Source organism: Benincasa hispida, chromosome 10 (assembly GCF_027475165.1).
Source record: "Benincasa hispida cultivar pf3 chromosome 10, pf3_genome.v1.1, whole genome shotgun sequence".
Classification (NCBI taxonomy): domain Eukaryota; kingdom Viridiplantae; phylum Streptophyta; class Magnoliopsida; order Cucurbitales; family Cucurbitaceae; genus Benincasa; species Benincasa hispida.
The window spans coordinates 14966407-14990721 of record NC_143487.1 but is presented as its reverse complement, the minus strand read 5'-3'; the positions used below and the strand labels follow the sequence as shown (position 1 = coordinate 14990721).

The window sequence follows — 24315 nt, the reverse complement described above, 5'->3', positions numbered from 1 at the left end:
TGCTTGGAGAAGACAAGGCCAAATGGTTGCTTCATGAGTGAGCTAGTTAAGTGATGGATAATGGAAAAATCCATTTTTTCCATTTAAATGTGTTTTTTTTTTCTTTTTCAATTTTATCTAAAAATCAAAATTTGATTTAATAAATCTATTTTGATTTTAAAAATGAAAAATTAATTAATTTCATAAATTAATTATTAAATAAAATTTAATTAATTTAATATCAAATATTAAATTATTTTTAACATATATTCATCTTTATATATTTAAATCATATTTAAATATATAAATTCTCCTATTCCGTTTAATTCTAAAATTAAACATAATTATATCTCATATAATTACTAATTCCCTCAATTCTAATTTGAAGGTTTCAAATTAACTTATCACGCTATTCTAAAGCTAGTCCGAGCTAGTAGGGAACCTCGCGGACCTACAGATCATGGGCTCCAACGATCTGAGATTAATTGGCTAAACTCATTAGATCAAATTAATCTCCATTCGTTAACTAATAAGTCACTCCACTAAAGCCCATAGTTGCACTCCCCTCACTGTAGATATATTATGTCCATATGATTTAACCATAATCAGCAAGTCGATCCTTTCACAGGTTATTCGTAATAACGATTGAGTCAAATACCTGTTTTACCCTCAAGATTACGTCTTATTCCTCAAGTCCCTACCGATCCTCTAATGAACAACTGGTTTGTGATCCAATCACCAAACCAAACTCTCTCAGCCCAGTGAGAGAGTGGGGCCCCTTGTTCAAGATCTGAATTCAGTATTTGAGAGAACAACCTTTCTCCTATCCCTAAATCGGGTAGGTGTGAACTCCGTTTTGCACCCTATGTCCCCAACTATCTATCCGGTGTTACCCTTGAAATAGGAGTCTTATTGAGTTGACTTTGTTGAGCTAACTCTCAACTATGCAAATCTAAAGGCAATCTCGAATAAATAGGAGTTTATAGTTAGCTCAGGATTAAGATCGAGTTACCTAGGTCATCTAGGTGAAATAGTCAATCTTAAACAATAAACGACGTTATAAAGTAAGAGTGACTTATTTCTTGGTCCTGATCTTATGCAAACTCATTGCATAGAACATCCCCACTCCTCATGTCATAACATGTACGAATTAGGATCACATCGTATGTAGCATTTTACAACTCTTTGTAACAACTACAGAGTAGGCTGCATCCAATGGTGTTACCAAAATAAGGTATCCAACCTCATTCATGTACCATAGATCATTTTGACTATTTACTCGAACCCGATCCACTCTTATGTCTCCACATAAAGTTCAAGTACTCATACAATAGTCACAGGTCTTAGTTTATTGGATTTAGACTTTCATACAATTTATATAAGATCAATAAAAAGTATATTGATAATAGAAATTTTTTATCATTTTACAAACTGCGAGTTTTAGGACATAAAACCCAAAAAAATGAGCAATTCATCTACTTACCTAAAGACGGGAATGAGTGAAGTCCATCTTGTGTAGCTATGTTCTTAGCTCCCTACTTGAACAAATCTTCAAAATGTGATGGATATTGAGTCGGTGAAACTGATCACTCTCACCTATACAAATAAAAGGACTGCCCATGTAGACAAGAGTTTATAACTCACTCGGGATTGAGGTCGAGTTACCTATGATCATTCTATGAAATGTTAATCTCTTCTATCAAAGGTATTATAAAGAGAGATTAATCATTTCATGGTCCAGTCTTATACAAACTCTTTATATAAAATATCCCCACTCGCATGCCTCCACATGAACAATTTGGATCAAATCATCCGTAACACTTACAACTATGATAACTTTTACAAAGTTGGTCGTATCCGTAGTATCACAAAGATAAGACACCCAAACTTATCCATACATTACAAACTATTTAAGTCATTACTTGAACATGATCCACGTGTATGTCTAATACATATTGTTTAAGTTACATAAAATAACCTTTGATATTTTCTTAATGGATACTTGCATATATAAAATAATCAATCATAATTTAAAATAACTTATTAACTGTGAGGTTTTAAGGGAATGCATCCCAACACATTTAACGATCAAGTCAGACAAAAAACTGGGCACGATATTAAGTAGTTTGTGAGGGAAGATCATAATACTAACAATGAAATTAAAAAGCTACAAAGTATTAGTTGTGATTAGTGTTTATTTAGTTTTGATACACCACTAATATACTCAAAGTATATATTTGTGTATCTTATATTAAAACCCCATTTGGTTACCATCTAGGTCATGTTTGGTAACAATTTGGTTTTTATTTCTTTGAAAATTAAGCAATGTAATTTGGTAAACGTTGGTTGGTAACATTTAACTCATATTGATATATAAATATAATACTAATGATGGTAATCAAATAGAAATCAGGTATCATTCTGATAGCAATCACACGACATTAAATAGAAATCACGAAGTATTTAATATATAAATAAAAATCACATGGCAATCAGATAGCAATCATGTAACATTCATATGACAATCAAATACCAATCATATAACATTTACGTAACAATTAGATGTAATCACATGACAATCAAAATAGATACCACAAAGTACTTAAATATCTAATTAAAATCACATGTGACAATCATATAAAAATATGATATTAATAAGATAGAAATCACATGAAAATCAGATAGAATTCATATAGTAATCACATGACAATCAAATAAAAACCACGAATTATTTATTATCTAGTAAAAATCATATTACAATTATATAAAAATCACAAATAACAACCAAATAGAAATCACAAACTAAAACAAAACACCAAGGAACAACAATAGTGATCCAAAGTTTCGAAGTTCATCACAAGGAAAGATCTTCCTGCCATCTTACTGCCGAATAGGCTGGCCAAAAATGCATGAGAACCAAACTCATAACTTCTTTATCCCTACCTATATTTTTTTAAAATTTTATTATAGCTTTATAATTAAAATAACAATGAAAATCTTATCCAGAAAGACAGAAGAGAGAAAAAAAACCCATTACAGAGCCCCAACACACAAGTCTAGAGACTAAAAAAAAATTCAAAATAATATAAACCTGAAGTAGTAAAAGCAACATAAATTACGAGGAGAAGAACTTTCACCCTGCTATCTAAAAATCCAAAAAACTGAAGTAGCCATTATATTGCTTGCATCTTAAAATCACATAAACCAACGCTAATAAACAAAGGAAAACGACGACCAAAGTAGAAAAATCCCAACTGTCGAACTCTTCTCGAAATGATTTAGCATGTGAATGAAGCCATACTCGACCGAAACTAGCGGAGGAAACGGTGGTGGAAGGGATTTGCGTGTCTACTCCGACAACAATTGAGAGAGAGGTGAATGGAGAGAGTAATCGGCGATTGGCGGCCTAAACAATCCTCCGAAAAATTCTTCTCCTGTCGATTTAAGAATTGATATCACTGAGGTTCAAACTGACGAACACAAAAAAGAAAAAAAGGAAATCGTAATGTACTCTTTCATAGGGAGGAAAAGGAAAAATTGCACCAAAAAAAAAAAAAAAAAAACCCACTTTACAATATCGTCCGTCCTTTATTTTTTTTCCTCTCTTCTCCGGCTCCTTTCTTTTTAGAAATGTCCCCTGGCGAGGTCGGGGTTGCCCTTCTCCATTCCCGTTCCCCATTTCATTCTTCATCCCATCTCCAAATAAATATAAATCAAAATTTAAATGTAATATTTATATAATAATAACAATAACATAACATTAGATAACTATACTAAATAAATATGTTTTCTAATCGAGGTGGGGTCAGGATGGGGAATGCATTCCCCGTCTCCGTCCGAGAATTTTTTCCACCCACTCCCTCCCCATTCTCCGCCTAGTCGGGGAATCCCCGTCCCTGTAGAGAAATTGGACATCTCTATTTTTTTTTTCTTTTTTCTTTTTCCTTTTCCCTTCTCCCTCTCTACTCGTTGTCTCTTCTTCTCTGATCTCTCTCTTCTGTGTAATTTCTTTTTCTTCTCCAACACTGCGAGTTTGCACGAACAACTCCAACATGATCAACTCGGGTGAACAACAACAAACGCGAGAGAGAATAGTGATTTTATGAGTGAGGAAAGGAACAACGATACCAACGATAGAAAGACGAGCAAAGGGCGAAGAAGACAACCCATTGTTTCATGGTTGTTTGCAAATGGATCATCAGCAAGAGTGAGCGAGAGCAAATGTTTTTCCGCGAGCACACGAGTATATTTTGGTAAGTTCACTCGAATTTGATGTCAATAAAGGGTTATTCGACATTTTTTTTTTCAAAAGCTGGGTCATTTGATATTTTCGGCCCAATTTTTGGATTATTCGTGCAAATTTTTAAAACACATTAGTAGAAAAACTTTTTTCCCCAAGCCTCGATTTTTTGTCTCAAAAGTAATTTAGGTTGGCCATAATATTATACTTTAAAAATTGACCTTCAAATATGTATATTTGGGCACTATAAACTACCAAAAACGTCTCATACCAATAAACCATATTTATATACTCACAATCATTTATATCTCTCTAACTTTATTAGCGCCTACATCTCTATAACTTTATTAATGCCCAACACACATGCAAAAAAAAAAAAAAAAAAAAATCTCACGAGAGAAACACTCTCTAGAATCAGTTGGCTTTTAAATTGAGGTGATCAATAGATTACATATTTGGAAGTGATTTCGAAATTGTTTAAATCACTTTAAAACACTAATCACTCAAGATCAATATAATATTGAATTTTACTTTTTAAATATAATTTTCGTATCGTCAAAATTAGTTTCTCGAATGATTAAAATCATGTAAGAGTGGTTTTGAAAACGATAAAAGTGTTTTTAAATCGATTACAATCAATCATGGCCAGACAGCCAAGCCCACAGTGGATATTACGGGAAAGAGAGAATATTTTGGCCCAGAATTCATGGGCCTACTTGACAGACGACTAAAACGAAAATGAATCATGGGCAAACAAGCAAGCCCATTGGGGTTATTAGACAACGATGAATTATAGCCAACAAGCAAGCCCACAGTGGAAACATGATCAGTGGGCTTAGAATCCGGAAATTCATGGGCCTAACGGCAAGCCCACAGTTATGAAAAATGGGCCGAACCGAAAGCCCACAGTTGAAAAACGGCCGACAATCCCGCCTCGTTCAAAAAGCGTGGCGGGAATGGCAAAATTACCCGACCCGCCAAAGCGAACTCTCCACATTTCAAATTGCGTTCCCAAATAATTTCACTATAAAAACCTAAACTCGAATTTCATTTCCCACTTCTTCATCTCGCGCTCTTTCTCAAAACCCTAACCAGCCCCAGCCCCATCCCCATCCCCATCCCCAGCCCTAGCTCTGCAATTTCTCTAAAAAAATGTTGGAACTTCGTCTTGTTCAGGGTTCGCTCCTCAAGAAGGTTTTGGAATCGATCAAGGACTTGGTGAACGATGCCAACTTCGACTGTTCGGCCACTGGATTCTCGCTTCAGGCCATGGATTCGAGCCATGTCGCCCTTGTGGCTCTTCTTCTTCGAGCGGAGGGCTTCGAGCATTATCGCTGTGATAGAAACATTTCCATGGGAATGAACTTGAACAACATGTCGAAAATGCTCAAGTGCGCTGGCAACGATGATATCATTACAATCAAGGCCGATGACGGCAGCGATACTGTCACTTTCATGTTTGAAAGCCCTAGTAAGATCTTGTTCTTGCCTTTTTTTCTTCAGTTATTTGAATTATTTTAGATTCCTGTTGCTCGTTCTTGTAGTTATTTAGTGCTTGGTTTATCAGTCCACTTCTCGTCTACTCGAAGTCTTTTGATCTGTTAATTTTAGGATACCGTATTGACATGTCAGTTCTTTTTTGGCTCGTTAATTTAGCATGATTATTTGATCCGTCTTAAGAGGTTGTTAAGTACATCTGAAACTGTTGAACTCTGTATCTATGAAGTCACAGAAATCGGGAATTTTGACATCTCTGTCTCTACTTTATTGAGTCCATGTTCTTTATCCTTGGTCTAACGTTTTGTCGATTGGCTAAAACTTCAATCTGTTGCAAGTTGTCTTATTTTTTTCAATTCCAATTTTACATGCCTTCTCTGGATCTGGTAACTGACGCTTTCTTTCTTACCCTTTGTCCGTCCTATGCATGATTCAGCCCAAGATAAGATTTCCGATTTTGAGATGAAATTGATGGACATCGACAGTGAGCATCTTGGAATTCCTGATGCAGAGTATCATGCTATTGTTAGGATGCCTTCTGTTGAGTTTGCTAGAATATGCAAAGATCTCAGCAGCATTGGTGATACTGGTATAAATTTTGTTATCTTTTGATTTTTCATTGATTATCGTATATCATAAATTATTGAATTATAAGAGTTTAATTAACACCAATTCTTGCAGTTGTAATTTCTGTGACAAAGGAAGGTGTCAAGTTCTCAACAAGAGGTGATATTGGATCTGCCAATATTGTTTGCAGGCAGAATACTACCGTAGACAAGGTCTGCATCTGTGTTTATATTACAGGGTTCTAAATTGCTTTACTTAACCTGTTTTTGAATTCTGAATATTGATTTTTGTCTTTCCATTTTTGGGCAATGCAGCCTGAAGAAGCAACAGTGATAGAGATGAATGAGCCAGTTTCTTTGACATTTGCTCTAAGGTATATGAATTCGTTTACTAAGGCAACGCCCCTTTCTAACACGGTTACAATCAGCTTGTCTTCTGACCTACCCGTTGTTGTTGAGTACAAAATAGCAGAGATGGGATATGTAAGGTTTTACTTGGCTCCCAAAATAGAAGAAGATGAGGACGAGACAAAGCCTCAGGCCTAAATATTACGTTACCGTTTGTTCTATAGATCTGTTTTAGGATGTTTCCTAACCTTTCTTTTCTTCCCCCCCCCCCCCTCCCCCCCCCCCCCCCCTCCCCCCCCCCCCCCCCCCCCTCCCCCCGCCCCCCCCCCCCCCCCTCCCCCCCCCCCCCCCCTCCCCCCCCCCCCCCCCCCCCCCCCCCCCCCGCCCCCCCCCCCCGCCCCCCCCCCCCCCCCCCCCCCCCCCCCCCGCCCCCCCCCCACCCCCCCCCCCCCCCCCCCGCCCCCCCCCCCCCCCCCCCCCCCCCCCCCTCCCCCCCCCCCCCCCCCCCCCCCCCCCCCCCCCCCCCCCCCCCCCCCCTAATCTGTAGTATAGCAGTTGTGAGTTGTAATTTAGGAGTTTTTATATTGTCCAATATGTACTTCTCTGTTCCTGAGCTTAAAATTTTGATTTTTTTCCCTTGTCATCATTTGATTTTGATATTTAGGAAAGTTGGAAGGACTGAAATTGAATGTTTAGGGCAATATTATGATTTACCACAAGCGATGAAGAGTCTTGTGGTAGAATACAACTCTTAAATATTCATAATTTATGCAGACAGAATTTTCGATCCATTTTACCTTGGTTTTGATTCATTTCTAAAAGTTGCAATCCTCGGGATTGTGCTGTGTAACTTGGGCCCATCGGGTAAAACCTTATCAGTATCGGAATAGCATAATAGGGATAAATTAATGTTTGGTTGGCAAACGGTAAGTTGTTGCAGTTTAGGGTTTGGCCGTGGAGTTAGTTTTTGTTTGAGATGTACAGTTGTAAGATGGAGTTTTTCTATAACTATAAAAAAATAAATTAAGAGAAGATGGAGTTCAATAAATAGAAAAAGTGGGGAAGATAGAGTTATTTTATAAATGTGCAAAATTTTAACAAAGGCAAATAATGACTACAAAATTTATAGGATCTTATAGTGCCAGAACAATCTTTTATCATAATTGTTCTCGTGGAATACTTACATATTGTAATTATAAAGAGATCCACTTTACTTCACATTGACATTAGTAACAAACAAATATAGTTCAATAGGTTTAGTTTCATGGTAATTGATGTGTAGTGCTTCATTTGATATTAGAGGTTTAAATTTTTAATATTCCACATTTGTTGTATTTCAAAATAGCAATTATTGTCATAAAAATAATATTAATAATGTTTATGAGTTATGAAGTACATATACTTTATGTGAGGCAAAAAATCTATATTAGATACATGTCGGATATTGATACTAGTAGATACTTTCTAGATTCGTATTTGATACATGATTTGGAAATTTTTGGTTGGTGTAATACCCACTCTAAATGATTTGTATGTATTTGTTTTTACATTGTCTTTTTTTTTTAATTAAAAAAAGTAACTCATCTAATCTTTTTCAACCCAAAACTAAACAACATATTTAAAAAGTTTATTACCCTAATCCAAAACTAAAAGAAAAGAAAATAATTATAAAAGATTAAATTCTAGAATCATTTAATCTTCATCTTCATCAAAATATAACCTATTTGAATATTTTCAATAATTCAACAAAGTTCTTTGTTTATTTTCATATTTCTCCATCTAATCTTCTTCCTTGATCAATTTGATTTTTTTTTTCTATTGTATTCTATTGATTATTGCACTTCAATATCTCTAATGTTACTTTTTGTATTGTATTTTGTATTATTTTCATTAACTTGATATTTTATGATTTTTCGTATATTTAATGGATTACATTTAATATATTTATGTTAAATTTACCTATATCTTAGATTTTTTTTTTTTTTTTTAGAAGTATCTTCAATACCTATATTTTCTTTTCCTTTTTAGAAATTGACGTATCACCGTATCTTGTATTTGCATGCGGACTTTGCTTCATAACTGATGAGTTATTATGAGGAAGAGCAATTTACGATTGAATTTTGGTAGATCCACAAGAAGGTAACCGTCCTTAGAACATGCATGGCAGACAAGTTGAAATCCTAACGTGAATGGGCCAAGATTCTTTAAAATTCAGAAAATACCGCCCATGTTGGTTGTATATTTCTGTAAGATTGATGTAAACAAACCCGTAAAGCAACTTTTGGATTTGAAGGCGAACCTTAGTTAAACAGCAATTTATTTAACTACGTGGTACATACATTCCCTACATTACACAAAAAGCACTTGATGAGCCTGTGAAATGGTGTATTGATCCAAAAAGCCTTTTTGCTGCCCCAAAGTGTGTTATTCTGTACACTCCTGCGCTTGCAGTTTTAGGAATTCTCCATTCTATGGTTGCGTGGCTTCGACTGCTAAGCTTGAACGGTCTCGACCACTTAAAACGCAGGCAGAAATCGTCATCGTCGTAGGCTGGAACCCACAGCTTTTTGTCATGGAGTATCTCCACCAGTGCAAATGTACCTTCGGTCAAAAGATCGTTCCGAGGACAGGCCGACCAGAAGGTAACCGTTACCATATCGCCTCTCTTGAAGGTGGAATTCTTGGGAACATCAGATTTTACATCCCCAAATTTTACTGAATGTGGAGTTGTATCCATCACAACAGATGGTAGTAAGCTTAGCTGCTTATCCAGTAAATCTGGAGGTTGTGGCCCTGCGGCAACTGCTTGGCCGTCGACGAGCGCGCGGGCAAGCTTCTTAAACTCTTGAATGTAGGCACTTAGAGTATGAGGACCGTATAAAGTAGAAGCACCCTGAAAACCAAGATTTTATGTTGGTAAGTTAGAAAATACATAATTCTTGCTATAGCATCACTAAAGCCATTCAAGTCTGGACACTGCTTTTGAGTTTTGTGAAAGATTTTGAAAATCACATTTTTAGGTTCAAAATCACTCTGGTACATGCTTTTAGTCATTTAAATTGTTAGTTAACACTTTTCGACGTTATTTTTATACCATCAAAATTGGTTTTGAAGAATTAATGTTTGAGAGTGATTTGAACATTATAAAAATAATTTTAATCCTTTCAAAATCACTACTATATTTTGAAAAAATTAAAATAATTTTTGACATGTAATCAGGCTTAAAATGCCCAAACCTTAATCATTCAAAAGCAATTTAATAATCTATTTTAGACTAGTAAACTCGGTTTTTGTACAATCAAATTTGATTTTGAATGATTAAATATACATCTCAGTAGTAATTTTAACCATATCAAAATCACTCTCAAACATGTCATTAGTTGTTTTTCTCTAAAGAGGAAATGTAGAAGCCTTCAATAGTACCTAAATGAATATGTGTTCATCGAGTTCCAAATAGCAGTATTAAGATTTACAGCGTTTACAAGTTTCAGGTAGATGAAAATAAAAACTCTGTATGGGTTGGAGTACCCTACTCACAGATTCATATACAGTATTAGAAGAAAATGGAACAGATTGTTATGCATACTTCTCATTTTCCATCACTTTTTTTTCCTTTTCTTTTGTGTGTGTGTATGTTTGCAGGTATGAAATAAAAGTAATGGTAATGACCCTCAGCATTTGCAACCGAACTACTGGGTAACTTGCCATCACTCTTTTACCTTACTATTTGTTTATTTATTTATTTACTGTGACTAAATATTTCTCCATTCTTTTAAAGATCTCCTAGATCGCCTAGAAGGAACTCAATTCCACAAAGCAACTCTCTACATGGAGAACTAACCTCATATCTCTGCACTTGGTACTCTTCAAAAGTGGTGACATACTGTGAATAAGAATTTGTCAATCCAGCAATAACAACATGAATGTCGCCACTCAATTCACTTTTACCTCCATCAGTTAGCACTGTTTTTACAGCATCACGAAGTTGCCTCCCAGCCATTGTTGAAAATTCTGGTAGCAAAAGAATTCCAAAAGATGTTCAAAGTGAATGCAACAAACGTGATAATGAAATTACACTTTTTCCGGAATTGTTAGCGGCTCTGTAAGCAGATATATAAATATTCTAGAAAACTGAAAGATTGCGAACATAAAATGAACATCAACCAGCTAATTGTTCCCCATAACCAAACAGAAGCACTCTTAAACTGGATCTACAGTTTGCTTGATGTAACTTGGCAATTTAGAACGGTGCAATGTCAATGGTTAAACAAAATTACCAGAAGAAAGAGAGTTGCTTTTTGCAACCGAAAAGACATAATAATAAATAAGGAAATAAAGAAAAAGAGGAAGATTGAAGATAAACTACGAGGAAGCAACAAAAATTCCGAGGTCTCAAATATCTTCCCAGTGTTACCACTGGTCTTCCATCGTTCTGAAAAATTCGTCAATTTCTTTGCAACTACATACAACAATGCAATGCACTTCAGACATAATAATAAATGCATAGTATGACCTACATACTCCAGTCACGCTTGAGGTTTGCACACAGTCGAAGACGATTTTGTTTAAATGGACAAATCTAACAACTTCAACAAGCAATTTCTGCATGTGCAAATAAAAAGATCTGAAAGCAACATGTACAGTTTCTCATATAAAATTTTAAGACGGCTTTAATATGGATGTGCAAAATGAAGGTGAATTTCTCAATATGTGCAAAATATAAGCTGGCTGAGAAAGTAGAAGCAATAAGGAAAGCTGATACCTCCTGGCACTCCAAGAATGATTAGCTGCCCTACTCGGAGGATTTGGATGGGAAGTATTGAAGGCTGTAGAAATAATGAAAAATGAATTCCATAATACATGGACAGGGTCGGATAAGTAGATGTAATATGGAAGATACACTTACATCTATATTAACCGGGAAAATAACTATACAGTATACTGTATTTTCAAATTTTAGATAGTTCTAATATAATGGGGCAAAATAATTTATCATTACTAAGAAAGCTCATTACGCGCATGTAATTGGAGTTTGAAACTTACTGCCCAATCATATGGTTTTGTCATTTCACCAGTATCCAGTAAGATGGGCTTCGGATGTTGACAATCAATTTGTTCCTTCTTTGGTTTCTTTAAAAAATTACGTATGAGCCTCCAAAAAGGATTTCCCTGATAAATTAATATCATTAAGGTTGAGGTATGGCGAGAGTCAATGAGATGGGTTTAACATTTCCTATTAATGTAATTATTACCTTGTCATCTCCTTGCTTAAAATCAAAAGCACCGGGTCCATCAGTGGTTCCAGCAGCAAATGAGTACCCCATTGCAGCAGGACATGTTTGCACCACTTGAGTAGTTCCTCCACGTTCAAGAGTGACCTCAAGCTTAGAGAAGTCAACATATGAGTGACGGTAGTCAACCTTTCCTTTTAACTGCTCTGATGCATTATTAAATAGATCAACTGCTTTTCTGAATTGTCTCTTTCCTATGATCCGTGTGCTTTCAAATTCATCAGGATAACTGGCATGTTGACGCCACAATTAATTATAGCTTCTCTGAAATTATGTAAGGATCTTCAAGGGCAGGACACTTACCCTGGTCCTCGGCCATAGCATAGTTCATTCTTCCCATCACAGGTACTGTGATTAAAATCACATGGAAGTCCAGTATCTACACAGAAGGCTCCAAGAACATTTGGGCTAACATCACCACAGTTTGATTGACAAAATGCGGACACAAATTGAGGTTTATCAGCATTCGTGAGGGCACCCCTGACACGTCTTGAAGAGCTTAGAATCCTGGTTGCTGATGTACCAGAAGGACGCTGGAAAGATGCAGCAAGCTCAAGTAACTCATGATCTGTGTCAAAAAAATACCAGGAAATTAAGAATGATTTGTTTGCTTTCTCAACATTCCGGGTTTTTTTTTTTAAAATTATTTATTTATTATAAAAAAAAAACAAATTCACATTATCGACTTTACAAATAACTGCTCCATGTACGCAGCTTGACCAAGTATTCTGTCATCAAAACTATATGCAACATGCATATTTGACATTTGAATTGACAACCAAACTCATTTAAATATATTTACACCTTCTACTGCAGTTATAAACTATTTTCTGCAGGTCAATACTTCATTGAAAACCAGGATAGACACGCTGGATGAAATATTATAAGAAGTTGATCAAATCATGTAAATCATCGAGTACTCTAACAACAATCTCAGTCGCAGCAATGTTTTAGTTTTGCCAAACAGCTTGACCAGAAGAGGAATGAAGAAATTGACAAAAGTCAAATAAATGCATGTTACATAAAGCTGTAGAATAATTATTTGGATCTTGTTTTAAGGTGGTTTATAATTTTATGTGGCGATAATTTTAATGAACAATTTTTTTAATTCACTGGTTGAGATAGAATATTGGAACAATGTTATAGGCTTTTTTCTTTTTTTACAAGAAACAGAATCACATATTCATTGGAGATCAAAGAAGAACATCCTAAGGGCAGGGGTCAAGGCTACCCCCAAAGAGCTAGTGAATAAGAGCCTTCCAATTGTTATAAATCATAGAAAGACTATAATTACAAAAGAATTTGGTGCAGTTTGTGTACCACCACGAAGCTGTATGCTGAACAACAGTCCAAAAAGAATAAAAGAAACAGGCTTATCTTCAAAAGTTCTACTATTCCTTTCTTTCCAAATGCACCACAAAAGTTCTAAAATTCACCTCAACCAGCTTCCAATGCCTATACCATGGAACGATGGTATGGGCATTGGAAGTTGGTTGATGTGACTTTTACGGGCAATGTAAATTCAGGCAAGAGAGTAGTAGACCCAATTGCTTGTGTGATGTTGAAAAATTTGTGAGAGGTTAACAACTTGTCCCTACATATAAAGTATCTGAGGAAAAGAGATTACCAACTAAAATATATGTTTAAAATCCGTCGAGAAACATAGTGGTCTTGCATCTACTACTTGTAACTCAAAAATATATTACTCGCCTAACATAATATAGTCAGAAGAAACGATTGAACAAAAACAGGCTGTTCAAACCTTTACTGATTTTCTGGCTCCATCGATGTTGATAAAGAAATTATTGAAGAGTTGATATATGTATATATATTCTTTTTTGAACTCACTTGATATGTAGATAGATTTGTCAAGGCTATTTGATACAGATTTAAGGACAAGCAGCTATAGCAAAGACAGAACTTAAGTTGTAGCCATACTAAACATGCATCCACATTACCTGCCCTAGCCGATCAGTTTTAGAGAGTTGAATTATCGAAACAGTGCTTCAATGTAAAGCCAAATAACTTACGATTGGTGAAAAGGTTAGGTATTATGTTTGAAACTCTTCGAGGGATTCTGTCATCTACAGATATATCAAAACCTGAGCCGATCCCACCTTTCTTCTCAAACCAGTCCTCCATGAATCGTGCAGCGGCACCTTTGTTATCCCCACTAATCAATGAGTTTGTACGACTCATAGAAGTTCCATGAGTTGCAAACCAACTAAAGCTCCCAATAGGGCCCCATTCTAGATCCACAAATTTCAGTAGTGTCATCTCCTTGTCAACATTGTATTTGTATTTCCTGCGCTCTGCTGCAGGGTTATTGAGATATGCACTAGGGCTGCGGTTCACACCTGCATCTAAAAGCTTCCCTGCAAGTTGAGAAACCAAAAACAGTAGGCAATTCATATTTCTTACTCGCAAAAGGATCCAGTTGTGCAATAGATTGCTTCATGCAGTCATCAGATCCAATCCATATGTCGTAAATACAAACAAAAGCATTCTACCCAACATTCGAAATCTGGTCTATGTCATCGCAAAAATTTGTGCATCTCTTTGCAACAAGATTAAATCACCAAGGAAGAGAAAGAGAGAAAAAAAAAATGTAGCTCTTCAACTTAATAAAGTGAAATGAATAAGAGTCCTATACCTTACCCTTGTTTATGAAAATAGATCCTGGGCGCAGGTTCTCATGAGCCTGTATAATGCTGTTCTCAATACCATTTACAAGGACATCAAATGACTGTCGCACAAATCCTAGAGATGTTACTATGTATATAATATACTGGAGATAACCACCTGGTCCAGCATGTGTATGAATTCCACTAATAGCTACATTCTTTTCAGTGTAAAGGTCTCCATACCTGAAAATGAACAACATTAGGAGATGAATCCAAAGTTCAAACAATATCTCCTTCCCTTATTACACCAATTTTATCAGTAAAACAACATATTTTCTTTTGATATACATGAGTGTCTAAAACCAACTTACATATACATTGACTAATCTCACATGACAACTACAACATTTGGGTGTTAAAAAACTCGTAGGATATTAAATCATAAATAGGTTGCCACCCTGAATGAACTCATTCACTTTGAGTCCTTTATCAAACTCGTACTCTTTACTTCTCACTAGGTCAACTCATGATGCTTCCGTAAAACAGCAGATATCTTAACATTTCTATTTCAATGATACAAACAGCTTTCTAGCTAGTATCTTAACTTACATAAACTTAGTTATAGGTCGAAAGGCAATGTTTCAAATACCTTGCCTTCAACCTCTGAAGCACCTTGATTGTGACCAGCTGCGAGGCCATGCAAGCATCTAGATTAACAAATACAACCCTTTCTCCTTGTGGCTCCGCAACAATAAATGTACGAGCTCGCAATCTGAAGTGAACTCCAGACGCAGTCTGCTCCATATTAGCATATCCCATCATATTGACATCCGCCGCCGGTCCAGTGATGTCATAGCTTCCAAGTCCGATCAAATAATTGGAATCCGACGAGGAGCCTTCACTATTCTGCACCAATAGAAAGGCACAAATCCAAAACAGAGCTTCACATGGTCTCTGAATACTGAAATTAAACAGAGAAGCGAACTCCATAGCTGTCGATTGAATCAGGTAGAAATAGACATCAACGAATTCTTTAATCCTTTTTTCCGTTGTTCTTCATCGATATGTCCATACTTTGAAACTGAAATCAAACGAAATTTACATGAAAAGGGAATTCAAAGACGCTCGAGACACGGTTCGGCATGCGCACTGAATACAAATTTCTCATGAGCATATACAAAATTCTGCTCTCGAGTGAACTCGGGGGAGAACGAGGAGGAAACTTGGGGTGATCGATTGGATGTATGTATCTATTTTCTGCGTCTATGTATGATCTAATAAAATGCTCTTTCTCGGTGGAGAGTGTGCAATAATTGTTTTTTTTTTTTTGGGAGAGAGTGGGAGCACATCGTCTAGACTACATTTAATCATTACTCGTTATATATTATGATAACGTCAACATAAACACTTATGAAAATTGGGTTCGATTGCAATTGGTAAAGGAGAAAAATGCAAAAACCACTATGACTTATTAAGTTTAAAGTATGTATTCTCGATCAAAAGACAAAAGCTTCAAATCTTGTATTTGCTCTTTGTTGAATGAAAAAAAGTGACTTTTTAGTAGATATTAACTCTAAGAATCTAAATTGAAAAATAAGTGGAGACTAATTTAATTGTAAGTAATTTAACTCTTTTAAATTAATCGATACACACAAACATCTATTACTTTATGTGCGTATTGAGTGAAAAATTAATAATAACATACATAAATCTTGAAACCTAAGGATGAAGAGAGTATATTAATATATTTAAGATCAATTGATTAGGTATAAACTCTCAAACAAGAGATTAGATGTTTAAATCTCAAGTTTTTTTAACCTTTAAAATGAGTTAAATAATGAAACAACAAAATAAGGATAGGTATGTAAGACTAAATCAATAACTTCAAAAAACAAGCGTCAAAACAATTAAAAAAGAGAGAGCCTCTTAAGAGAAATATGTTTGAAAAAAAAAGTAGAGTGGATGAGTGGGTTGGACATGAAAGAAAATGATAAAAGTGATTTTGGAAAAATTTCACTATGCAAAAATTTTCAATATTACGATAATACTTACTACTTTCGTTCATAATTTGATACGTCATTATATAATATATTATTATTCATTTATTTCATGGATTCCACATAAATTTTAAATGAGTAATGATTAGGTGCAACATTTTCTCAATCTCCTTCACATACAGAGAGAAATGAAAAGAAAACTATTAAAAAAAATATCAAGTGACATATTTCTATTGGGTGTTATTCAGATTGAACTACACCTAAATTTTTTCCTTCTTAACTTATATTTTATTGGTAAGTAATGAATTAAGGTTGTATGACAAATTTTTCATATTATCAATAATACTAAAAAATTTCTCTCTTAAACTTAACTACGTACCTCATTTGGTTAAAAAAAGTATTTATTAATTTACTATAATCACTTTTTTTTTTATATATATATATATTTTAACAAACATAAATACTAACGCTTAGATTTAACTTTCCTAAAATTATCATCCTCCCATAACAATATATTTTGTCACATCTATTTTCAAATTTCAATTGGTTCAATTTTTGTTATGACAACTTTCTTTTCTTAAATTTTTATCAAATGATTTAGATTAAACAAAATTAATTTAAATCCAAATCATATATATATAAAAAAAATATTATATTAAACTATAAATTAACTATTAATACAAAAATGATTAAAATAATAAGCTTACTTTGATTCATGTAACTAAAATACACCAATTTAGTATTCATTTACCAAACATCATAACTTGTTTTTTTAATTTAAAATTAAAATTTGTCGAACACTATTTTACTAATTTTTCTAAAAGGACAGTGGCTAGCAATTATTTTAAAATCTATAACAATCACAAACTAAGTCTAAGCCTGGTTATCTCGAGTTTTTTTTTACTCTCTTTCATTTCTTCACTCGTGCCATTACCTTATTATTAGTCGATCAATGAAAAGTGTTCTAAATTTTTGTTGTGTATTGAACTTATATCCTCAAAATTTTGTTAATCCCAAATGATTTTGATCCTCAAAGAGAAAAACAATACTTTACTATAATTTCCAAATTCTTTCTCCACTCTCAAATTATATATCCATCTTAAGTGTAACTAATAAGTTAATGAAGTAGTTGTTTTGAAACCAATTTAAATCTACAATATGAGCATAATTGAAATTTACCTAAATTTTAAGAATATAAATTGAAACTGTCATAGGTGGATTCTAGAGCCAAGGACAAAAGCGTCAATCAGGTAAGAAAGAAAGATTAAAGAAATGGTTTGGAAATCAAATGGGTCCGGTCGACCTTATTCAAGTCGATGGTGAGCCACTAAGGTAGACCCATTGGTCGGAAACCCAAAAGGCCAAAACTACAAGGAAGAAGATCAGACTAACCAGGGAGGAATACTGAGTAGATTGACCTCGATCCGGGCATGATTTGTACAGACTTAATCCGAAGTAGAATCCTAAAAGAATAAGGAAGAGGTGATTAGAAAAGGAAGAAGGAAAAGGATGAGGGTAGGAGCTTATAAATAGAAAAGAAGGGAAAGAAGCAAGGTAAGCTAATCAATTGAATAAAACTTAGACCGAAAACCTTCTAACTCTTTCTGACTTAAGCATCGGAGCGTGTGTAGCCTACACCCTACCGGTGTGCAATTTTCTATTCTTTTATAGGCAATCTTTCTTCTCCGAAAAATAAAAATGTACTATTGTTGTTATGTGGAGATCAAGTGTTTTTTCTCTTGGCCAAAATTTGACATCAACAGTTGACATCGTCTGTGGAGAAGAAAATATCATACATCAAATTTGCCATTGGATTCCCTAAAGGAATAAATAAAAGAATGGAAGGTATCAACCAATGTAAAAATAGTATCGATCAAGATCATCACTTGTTGAGCATCCAAGGTGAAGAGTCTCCTCGGCCTTGACCAAATAAGGGTCGACCTAAGGAAACGTTTAAAACCTAAGAACGAATTAGATCCCACGGCCTTAAACTAGAGGAATTGAAGCTTTCGAATCTACGTGCCAAAGCAATGGACAAAAAAGACAGTGAAGGGAACAAAGTGGATTAAAAAAAAAGCTTGTTCGGTCGAGGCCTCTTGGAGTTTCAAGAGGAGAGAGCATGGGTCGAAAGGGGTCCTCGAGCCTTCAAAAGAAAAAGGAAATACTCAATCTCCCAACCAAGATAAAAAGGCTGAGGCTGACCCTTGGAGTTCCAAGGAAGAAAGACCCCGATCAGAAAGAAATCTCAAATCCTCAAAAGAAAAAATGAATAATCAATTCCCTAATCGAAGGGGAGAGGTCAAGGTCGACATTGAGGCCAATCAAGGAAACCAGTTGGTAGGAACTTTGAAATCAATCTCAATCACCACAGAGGATAAAAAGGTAAATATCGGAACCAAAATAGGAGCAAAGAAAAGAGAAAGCTTGATTAGATTTCTGAGGAAGAATGCTGGCATATTTACTTGGTCACATTAGGATATGCCTGGAATTGATCCTATCATAATAGTGCATTGCCTTAATGTGGATAAAAATTTCAAACCAGTACAATAAAAATGATGAATGTTTAATCAAGAGCCGAACAAAAGTATAACAAGCCAGATAGATGATTTGTTGAAAGCCAAATTCATTAGAGAGATCCATTACCCTTAATGGTTGTCTAATGAAGTTTTGGTGGAAAAAGCAGCTGGTAAGTGGCAAATGTGTATAAACTTTATTGATCTTAATAAAGCTTGTCCAAAGGACAATTTTCCTCTTCCTGTGATAGATCAATTAGTAGATACAACAGGTGGTCACAAGATGTTGAGTTTCATGGATGTATATTCGGAATACAACTATAATAAGATGAATGGACCAGACCAAGATAAAACTTCCTTTATTACAAATAAAAGAACATACTGCTATACGATCATGCCATTTGGGCTTAAGAATGCAGGAGCTACATATCAAAGATTGGTAAATAACATGTTTTCTCCGCTTATTGGAAAAAACATGGAAGTGTACATAGATGATATATTGGTGGAAAGTATTAAAGCTAGTCAACATGAAGCTGACCTTGAAAAAGCATTCCAAATCCTTCACATGTATAATATGAAGTTAAATCCTACCAAATGTACTTTTAGGGCAACAACAGGGAAGTTCTTAGGCTTTATGGTTCATCAGAGAGGAATAGAAGTCAACCAAAAAAAAAACATTCAAGCAATCATCGATATGTCCTCTCCAACCAATCTCAAGCAACTTCGATATCTTAATGACAAGATAATAGCCTTAAATAGATTTATCAGCAGAGCAACCAACATGTGTCTACCCTTTTTTAAGATTTTAAAAAAGGGATCTTAGTTCAAATGGACAAAAGAATATGACAAAGCCTTTCCAGAATTGAAGGCATACTTGAGTAAGGTTCCACTTCTTGCCAAGCCTGTTCGAGGGGACAAACTACTTTTCTATTAGTAGCATTCAATACAATGGTGAGCTCAATCCTGATCAAGGAGGAAAAAGGGAATCAACTCCCAATTTACTATACAAGTATAATAATGGTAGAGTTGAAACTAGATATCCACACGTAGAAAAACTTGTGCTTGCACTAATTGTCTCAACAAGGAGGCTATGCCCCTACTTTCAAGTACATAGAATTATTGTTTTAACTAACTTTCCCTAAAAGAAATTATTGCAAAAATCCAAGACGTCAGGACAATTAATGAAATGGGCAATATAACTAAGCGAACATGATATTCACTACAAATCAAGGACTTCAATAAAAGGAAAAGTAGTGGTATACTTCTTAGTGGAATTGACACTGGCTAATGTTGAGGCCAAGGTTGAGCTTAGGGTCGACCAGGTGGGAGTAAAGCAAAGGTCTATTCATTACATTCCATGAGTTTTGACCCTCAATGGACCCTTTCTATCGATGGATTATCAAACATAAAAGGGTGTGGTGCAAGGATTTTGTTGGTATCCCTCGATGGTAAACGGTACGAGTACGCCCTTAGATTCAATTTTTGAGCATCAAATAATGAGGCAAAATATGAAGCACTCATTGCAGGATTAAAAATTGCCAAAGAGATAGGTATTTCTAACTTTTTAATTTTGAGTGATTCATAATTAGTGGTAAAGCAAGTTACGACGGAATTTTAGGGGTTGAAGCCCTAAATCTCGTAGGGTCCTATAGTTTGTAAATGTATTGAACAAACTCATTGTATATTTAATAAAATATATGATATTTTATTTAATCTTTTTGTTGTATTAACCACTAACCAATAAACTAACATCCAAGGTTATCTTGTAACTTAAACATGTATGTAGAGACATATAAGTGGATCATGTTTAAGTGATAACCTAAATGGTCTGTAGTATATGGATAAAGCTCGGTACCTTATCTTGGTAACACTACGAGTATGGCCCGCTAAATGATCTGATTCTGATCATTCATGTATTAGACATGCGAGTGGAGATATTCTATACAAAAGAGTTTGTATAAGACTGGACCACGAAATGCTTAGTATCGTTATGTAACACCATTCATAATAGAAACTTTCATTTCACTAGGATGACCATGGGTAACATGACCTTAATCTTGAAACTTCTGCCTATGAGGGCGGTCTTTTGATTTGTATGGGTGAAAGTAGCCAGATCGCCGACTCAACAAGCCTACCATTTTGGGGATTCGTCTGATTGGGGAGCTGAGAACTCAGCTAAATAAGATGGAATTTACTCCTTCCCCGACGCAAGGGTAAGTAGCTAAAATTGCTCCCTTAAGGGCTGATTCTGGGTCTTGAACAATGTGGTGCCACACCCTCTCTTAACTCGAGAGAGGTTTAGTCATAAATAGTTAGTGAACCTTGGAACCAGTAGTGAGACTATGATCTATTGTTCATTAGAGGAATCAATGGTACTTAAGGAATTAGATGTAACTACAGGGGCAAATGGGGTATATGATACTTCACTTTAACCTCTACATGTTTCTCCCTAAAAGTTCACACCGTGAGATCTATCCTTGGCCTCAAGGCACCATGGGTGTCCCCCTACGGGTGGCATTTGGGTGGGTCAATACCAAGGTGAATGGAGAGAGTAAGAGCGAGACGTGTGACAACATATCCCTCGGTCTCTCTTATTAGGTTGGATAAAGTTTTTGTGCATCGCCTCGTGGCATCGTGGGCATCCCCCTAAAGGATGGCAGTTTTGCATAACTCTTTATTTGATTTCCAGATATTGATAGGGTTGCTTTAGTCTCTTGTCCTAATCGACTTTTCCCTAAGGTTGGCTCATTAGGGCAGGACTCTAGGACCTAAAATGAGGGGTTACACTTACATAGAATTGTTAAGGATGTTAACAAATTATGAACCGAAAAATGGTGATTATTAGATTCAGTTACAAGGAGTTGCAAATTTAATGGTTGAGAATGTCTCATTTCAGTGAAGGAGCACTCGATCACCCTACGATGACTTTTGTCTTACTTCACTGAAGCATCATTGCAAAATAGATGTCACTTAGGGTACACTAGACTATTTTGCTAAAACTTGATTGGTTTTCTAAAAGTGATTTAATGCAAGTAAACTTAATTAAGTTTGTTCATTTTTCATTAATTTAAATATGGCTACCGTGACCTTAAGTTTACTTGTCGTTGATAAGTTAACTGGCAAAAATTACGCTAGTTGGAAAAATACCATTAACACGATTTTGATCATCGATGATCTCCCTTCGTCCTTACGGAGGAATGTCCTCCTATTCCACCTTCTACTACTGCTTGAAACATTCGAGACGCGTATGAACGTTGGACATAGGCGAACGAGAAGGCCCGAGCGTACATCTTGGCTAGCCTTAACGAAGTTTTGGCCAATAAGCATAAGCCCATGGCCATTGCACGCGAGATCATGGAGTCCTTGGAGGGGATGTTTAGACAACCATCCATGTAACTCAGGCATGACACTTTTACGTACATCTTCAACTCATGGATGAAAGAATGGTCATCTGTTTGGGAACATGTTCTCAACATGATGATCCACTTCAACGTGGCTGAGATGAATGGGTCTAGCATCAATGAGGCCAACCGGGTTAGTATTATTTTGGAATCCTTGTCAGATAGCTTCCTTCATTTCGTTAGCAATGCTGTTCTGAACAGGGTTGACTACAACCTTACAACTCTACTTAACGAGTTGCAGACTTTCCAATTTTTGCTGAAAAGCAAGAAGAAGAAGGGTGAAGCAAATGTTGCTTCATCATCTAAAAAGTTCCATAAAGGTTTGACCTCTGGAACTAAGTCTGCACCTTCTTCTTCTTGCACCAAAAAGTGGAAGAAGAAGAAGGGTGGTAAGGGGAACTAGAAGGGTTGACAAGGGAAAGTGTTTCCATTGCAACTAGAATGGGCACTAGAAGAGAAACTGCCCCAGATATTTGGAAAAATGAAGAAGGCCAAACAGGTAAATGTGATTTGCTTGTTTTAGAGACTTTGTTTAGTGGAGAATGATGATTCTGCTTGGATTATTGACTCTGAGACCATTAACCATGTTTATTCTTCATTTCAGTGAATTAGTTCTTGGCGGAAGCTTGGTGCTGGTGAGATGATGATGTAAGTTGGAACCGGGCACGTAGTCTCAACTGTGACAGTGGGAGGTCTCCGGTTAACTTTACATAACAAATTTCTCATTTTGAATGATGTATTTGTAGTTCCTGATTTAAAGAGGAACTTAGTTTTTGTAAAGTGTTTGCTAGAATGTAAATATCAACTATAATTTTCTTTTAATAAAGTGTTTATTACTAAGAATGGTGTTGATATATATTCTGCTGAACTGGAAAGTAATTTGTATGTGCTAAGGCCGTTAGCAATAAATGTCCTCCATAACATAGAGATGTTTAAAACTGTTGTAACTCAAAATAAGCAACTTAAAATTTATCCTAAAGAAAATGCCCAACTTTGGCACCTAAGATTAGGATACATTAATCTCAATAGGATTGAGAGGTTGGTAAAGAATGGAATTCTAAGCGAGTTAGAAGAAAATTCTTTACCTATGTGTGAGTCATGCCTTGAAGGCAAAATGACTAAAAGGCCTTTTATTGGAAAAGGTCATAGGGCCAAAAAAACCTCTAGAGCTAATGCATTCAGACTTTTATGGTCTGATGAATGTAAGAGCCAGGGGAGGTTATGAATATTTCACCACCTTCATTGATGATTATTCGAGGTATAGGTACATTTATTTAATTCAGCAGAAGTCTGAGTCTTTTGAAAAGGTAAAAAATTCAAGGCTGAAGTTGAAAACGTATTAAATAGAATGATTAAAACACTTTGATCTAATCGAGGTGGAGAGTTTTTGGATTCATCTTTCCAGAATTATTTGATAGAACATGGAATAGTTTTCCAATTCTCAGCACCTAGTACATCTCAGCAAAATGGTGTATCAGAGAGGAGAAATCGAACCCTGTTGGACATGGTTCGGTCTATGATGAGTTACGTTTTCTTACCTGACTCGTTTTGGGGTTATGCAGTAGAAACTGCAGCTTATATCCTGTACTGTGTTCCCTCCAAGAGTGTTGCTAGAATACCTTTGGAGTAGTAGAATGGTCGTAAAGCTAGTTTGTGTTATTTTAGAATCTAGGATTGCCCAGCAAATGTACTTGAGGCTAATCCTAAGAAACTGGAACCACGTTTAAGGTTGTGCCTATTTGTAGGCTTCTCCAAGGGAAAGAGGTGTGGTTATTTCTATGATTCTAAAGAAAACAAAGTATTTGTATCGACAAATGCTACTATTCTTGAGGAGGATCATATAAGGGAGCACAAACCTA

The 24315-nt window shown here is 35.6% G+C and overlaps 2 protein-coding genes across 2 annotated transcripts; one reads left to right on the top strand and one right to left on the bottom strand.

The window, feature by feature from the left end:
- Window positions 1–5273: 5273 nt before the first annotated feature.
- LOC120088579 (DNA sliding clamp PCNA) lies at window positions 5274–6850 on the top strand. The gene is made up of 4 exons (XM_039045975.2): window positions 5274–5690; window positions 6153–6305; window positions 6398–6495; window positions 6598–6850. Exons 1-4 carry the CDS (start codon window positions 5372–5374, stop codon window positions 6826–6828), a joined length of 801 nt encoding a protein of 266 aa, XP_038901903.1. The 5' UTR covers window positions 5274–5371; the 3' UTR covers window positions 6829–6850.
- Window positions 6851–8840: 1990 nt separating this feature from the next.
- LOC120088323 (Neutral/alkaline non-lysosomal ceramidase) lies at window positions 8841–15835 on the bottom strand. The gene is made up of 9 exons (XM_039045540.2): window positions 15195–15835; window positions 14580–14788; window positions 13952–14296; window positions 12225–12489; window positions 11883–12150; window positions 11674–11799; window positions 11393–11456; window positions 10472–10641; window positions 8841–9523 (listed from the first exon to the last, which is right to left on the bottom strand). The coding sequence occupies exons 1-9, from the start codon at window positions 15533–15535 to the stop codon at window positions 8975–8977; spliced, it is 2337 nt and encodes a 778-aa protein (XP_038901468.1). The 5' UTR covers window positions 15536–15835; the 3' UTR covers window positions 8841–8974.
- Between the last annotated feature and the right edge of the window lie 8480 nt (window positions 15836–24315).